Source organism: Sinocyclocheilus anshuiensis, unplaced genomic scaffold (assembly GCF_001515605.1).
Source record: "Sinocyclocheilus anshuiensis isolate Anshui unplaced genomic scaffold, SAMN03320099.WGS_v1.1 scaffold181, whole genome shotgun sequence".
Taxonomy (NCBI): domain Eukaryota; kingdom Metazoa; phylum Chordata; class Actinopteri; order Cypriniformes; family Cyprinidae; genus Sinocyclocheilus; species Sinocyclocheilus anshuiensis.
In genome coordinates, this window is record NW_015540898.1 from 172358 (window position 1) to 177672 (window position 5315).

At 42.1% G+C, this 5315-nt stretch overlaps 1 protein-coding gene across 3 annotated transcripts in view; it reads right to left on the reverse strand.

The window, feature by feature from the left end:
- LOC107688969 (LIM domain-containing protein 1-like) overlaps window positions 1–4991 on the reverse strand; it is a 28306-nt gene extending 23315 nt beyond the window's left edge. The window contains exons 1-2 of one of the 3 annotated variants that reach the window (XM_016486821.1): window positions 4934–4991; window positions 3488–4655 (exon numbers count right to left, since the gene is read on the reverse strand). In XM_016486821.1, the coding sequence (XP_016342307.1) occupies window positions 3488–4577 (1090 nt within the window). In that variant the 5' untranslated portion in view covers window positions 4578–4655; window positions 4934–4991. Of the gene's footprint in view, window positions 1–3487 lie in introns of all 3 variants that reach the window. The other 2 variants (XM_016486820.1, XM_016486822.1) reach the window with 2 other exon arrangements.
- Window positions 4992–5315: the final 324 nt, after the last annotated feature.

Consider the following 5315-nt stretch of genomic DNA (forward strand, 5'->3'; position numbering starts at 1 on the left):
TTTACAGTGTAGTATGTTTAATATTAAAAGTTTAACATATTGAGATGCAATGCAATGAAAATATCTTTTTCTAAATGCCATATAAGACCCGCAAATATAATTTGTTTTTCTTACATGGTTGCTGCTCCCCATTAAGAATGTAATGCTATACTTCTGATAGTTCACACACACACACACACACACGGTAATGTGAGAGCTAATTAGTAAACACGCAGACCCTTATGACCTTCAGAGAACACTGCATTAAGATGAGCTTAAGATAACTGTACTAGCTAGAGTGAAATCACAAGACAGGCTGTTAGGAAGGTGAGCTGAGAACAAAAGGCTCTTTTTGTCCATCTCTTTTGGTTCAGGCTGGTCTACGTGGCATGCGCTAGGAGAACATTTAAGCAAGCATGAGCTGAGATAACAGCGTTAAACAGACAGAGGTCTGCTCTTAACCAGTGCTGGCCCCACACAAAAGAGCCTCTTTTTATCTGGTATTCAGCAAACATCATGCTAACAAGTTCTGCCCACTCAACAAAGCCTGGTCCAAACGCGCCAAGCACAGTCAGACTTTCTACACAAACACGATCAGACCCACATCTGCTTTACAAAAAGGCTTTTCACTAAAACAAGCATTTGAAGTAATTCATTTAAACATCATGTTGTAGCACTTTTAATTTTAGTCTGGATCCAACACAGTTGGACAATGTCAAAAATATTTTTGTATGTAAGAATTAACTAGGGTCAGAACGATATGTCGACGACATTATGATGTTGATTTCCGACGATGCATTGAGTGTTGATGAGACTCAGAAAAATCTCGAACCAAACCATAAAAAGTGTAGAAAATCTTTAATTGGGAGCCTAGGAGCTGTTTTTGCCTCCTTGTATGTCATGTTTCACACAAAAGCCTCCCAAGTGCTGATGATAATGGCTAGCATGGCAATGCCGCTTTCCAGCACACTTGCCAGTTGTAAGCTGTTTATGTAACTTAATGTAGATTTACATTAATGTTATGCTCTAAGTTGGAGTAAGCAACATTTTTAAATAAATAAAGTGTCTTTCCGATTACATTCGGCACCAGGCACTGAAGTAAATCATACTCGGCACAGCATCGAATAGCAGAAAATAGGCTGCATTTACTCAGCATTAGAATACAGATGTAAGTCCCATGTTTTGTGCTTACAGTATCGTGTATACAGCATTTTGTTTTTCACAAGTGTGAAAGCTTCATATAACAACAGATACTTGAAAAATTTTAGGAGTAGTAGAGGTCGTCTCTGTCAAAAAAAAAAAAAAGTCCAAATAGGGCTTAAGAATTTACAGCAGGTACATTTTCTCAGTTCACCCGCCATTGAGATGTAGGCCAAACAGTTCATTCTGGACCCAGCGTACGGCCATTCAAGAAGAGCAGGACATGAACTCAAGAGCTAAGGGACAGGAAGCCAAGAATCCTAGACGACAATTAAGATAAAGCCATCTAGTCGACAGGCAGATTAAGGAATGCTTCATCAAAAGAGCGCAGGGCACCAAGCATGAATGCCTGCTGTTGGCATGTCTGTGTGCACAAGGCGGGACTCCCTCCCTCCAGCTTGACTCACATCTCACCCACTGTCTCTTCCAAAACAAAACACAGCAGCAGGGAGAGTCCAGACAGGGAGGACGCCAACCATTTGATGTCAGCAGAGGCAAAACTGCCATTAGACTTAACTAAAGTGTCTTGTAATTTATTATCGTCTCTTTGTCCTCGTTTAGCAACTAAAATGCAGACATTCCTTAACAACCCGGCAGTGTAGCAGCTGTCAGACTGAGACTATAAACACCAGCATGGCTTATTACGCCATTTACTGCCAACTCAGCATCCAGAACGCATCAACAGGACACAGGTGTATGTCGAAACATCCTTCAGTGTCTCCGCTTGAATCTTTTGAATGCAAACAGAACAGTTAACTAGTTTTCTGAAATTTAATGTCCAGGTAATATAACAAACACAAATTATAATCTATATGAATATTACATTTCTTAAAAATGAAAAAATATATTTTTTAAATAACTGTAGAAACCCGTCGTCACAGTTTGTGAAAAGGGTCCATTGGCCATATTTAGGTTACACAACTCCCATTAACTGCAGAATATATAAAAATCTATTTTTTTAAAAACTACTGTCCAAAAGATACTTGTGCCTGAATGATATTTGACGCTTTCCAAGACTTTGAGAGCTCTTAAAAAAAGAATACTGTGTGGGGTTGACAATGAAAGCAATGTACTTTATTCATCCACTCCTCAGAAAAATCCTTGATTTGTTCAGTTCATTCCTGGCCAAAGAAAGCATTTGTCACTCAATCTATTTTCTAGCATGAATCAGAGAGAGTGGCTGTCAAGCCAAAGTACAGTACAAAGGTCACGAGGATGTGAGCTGCACGGCAAACACTTCATGTGTTTAATACTAGCTCCTCGGCCTGAAATTCACCCTTTTTGCATCATGGTAAAGGGATAGTTCATCCAAAAATCTAAATTATGTCATCATTTACTCACTCTCACATCATTCCAAACCTCTAAGACTTTCTTTCTTCTGCGAAACACAAAAGAAAATATTTTGAAGAATTTTGGAAACCAACCAACTTTTGATCCCATTGACTTTTCAAATGATTTCTCAAAATATTTTCTTTTATGTTCCACAGAAGAAAGAAACTCATACAGTAAAGACATGATGTTGAATAAATGACAGAATATTCATTTATGGGTGAACCACCCTTTTAAATATGCCATCTTCCCTGAGCTCCAAGTTTATACCTGCACTTTATATAAATCCTTTTATTCTTAGGTCAATAAACTTGTAACCAATGTAAATTGAAACTAAATTCAACACTGAACATGGAAGATAATAAAACATTGTATGTTTGGTTTTGTGATATAGCCTGTCAGAGACAATTGGTAGGTCTTATGCAGAGACAAAAGTGAATGAATATAGATTAATTTTGCAGGCCCACTGCCCAAAGAGTGAACGAAAATGGGGGTGACGATGCTGGTTTAGGGTAGTTTCTTACACAGCGGGCACCGTGCGACAGGGAGGAAACTTCCCTTAGTGTGAGAAGTCAGCTTGAACATGCTCCCACAGATCAGAGCCTAACTCAATAAAAAAGAAAAGGGGTAACTGCGAAGTCTGCCTTTGGGAATTGAAATGTAATGAAATAAAATAAATGAACAACAGACGAGAAAGAAAGCAGGCCCAGGAATAGCTTTTGGAAAGGAAAAAGCCTGGAAATGCACCGGCAACAGGGATCTACATCGCTCATTCGCACACAAATTAATATACAGCTCATTGTGGCAAGCTCCCCCTCCACACACACACACACACACACACACACACACACATATATATGGAGTGAAGGTCAAGTGAAAACAGGTAGAGGGTTTTTCAATCAGCAAGCTGCTAAACACAATTGCAGATGTGAAAAAGATAAATAGAAAAACACACTGGCAGTGATCACGTTGTGCTTACCAAAGTACTCAGCCTTTGGCTGAGCATCCATCTCCTTTTCCAGGCGTTCAGTTAGAGCTTCTAATTTTATTTCAGCCGCAGATGGCCCCTGATCTGTCTGTACATGGAGGGTCTGGCATGGCAGTTTGAGCGCCCGAGAAGAGCTGGAAGACTCATCATGGGGCGACTCAACAGGGGCCGCCGGTGTAGAAGCGGGCACTGATGGGTTACCGGATGCAGTGCTCTTGGGTTGGGGTGGCTCACCTTGCTTCCCTGCATTGGACAATGGAGGTTGGGTCACATGGGTAGGGGAGGGGGTGCCAGTATTATGAGCTCCCCCATTTTGATATGTCGGTCCACTGGCAGACCAAAGGGCAGAGTCTGGTTGGCAGTGCTGCCCAGGGCTAACTTGTTGAGGCTGGTGATGTGCATCCCTGTATGTTCCTGTGGGCGACTGAGAGGGAGACTTCCCCGTTTGAGGGAATCCCTGAGACACTGGGGAATAATTCTGACCAGCTCCAGGTGAGCTAGAAGAGGAGGAACTGTTCGAGAAAGGAGACGATGGCGTCTGAGATGGGTAACCGCTTCTTGATGCCCATGTGCCAGGGGGGCTGGTAGAGGGTGCCGATCGTGCTGGCACTGGTATCGGGTTAACAGCATTCCCAGTCTCCTTAATGTCATAAGCCCTGTTGCTGGATCCATCATGTAAGATGACCGAATGGTGTTTTTGTCCTTCGTAAAATATGTATGGAGTCACACTGGCAGTGCCAACCACTGGCCCAGACATGATGGGTGGTTTGGCTGCTGCTTCACCAACCTGTCTATAACTATTGATGGGTGGTCTGTCTTTGGTGTAAAATGAGTTATCTGATACTTTCGAATGACTTCCATTGATCCTTGCTGCCATACTGTTTCTTGCCATCTTCTCTTGCTGCTTCTGCATGTGTATTTTATTCATTTTTGAGGCAAAAACTTTCCTGGTTTCTTCAAAATCCGGGTTGTTTCCCGCATCTCTCTTCACGCGAAACAAGCCGTCCTTCGATGCTTCATACATGTTCAAGTCCTCGATGAATTTACTCGCCTCAAGTCCCAAATCGTCGTATTTATCCATGTCTGCAGCTGGAAACGCGCACGGAAAGGCTCAGAAAGTACGTTTTTAAACGGGGAACAGCTGCTCAAACTCATTCACCTGTGAAAAGCCACGAATAAGATCACTTAGAACTGCAAAAGCCAAGTGAATATATTAAGTTTCCACACAGAAAACATCACACGATACAGCTTAAATCCACTAAAATAGCCGACCCGCAAAAACAAGTGACCAAGCGTAACTTTCGCAGGCAGCTCTCCGTGTAAATTGAATGAAACTCGACTGAAACTCTACAATGTAACGAACTAAACGAAGTCTACCCCACGGTGGCCGAGAGCGAGTTTAAGCTGCTCGTCGGTGAACTCCTCTCTTCTCCTCACCGAGAGAGACCGAGCGACTCCCGCCTCCGCTCCGTGAATGAAGAAGCGCGAGACTCTGTTTTCTGCAGTTCACGATTCTCACGGATCCCCGTGCTAAATAACCAAGATCTGTCTTTTCGCGGTCGGCGAACGTTTTAAGCGGTTTATTGAGCTTGTACTTGAAAGAGACGTGTAAAGACTCTCTGCTGCCATGTGGTTGTGTTGTAATTTCACATGATTAAAGACTGAAGAGAATTTGCTCACCACGAGACGTATGGAAATAATCCAGCACTTCATTTAATATATTATAGTGAATTTGACATCTAACGTTTAAATTGAGATAGTAACTTTTAAATTGAGAGGAGTCAACTTTTTTTCTGTTGTGCAAAACACAGGGCCAAGC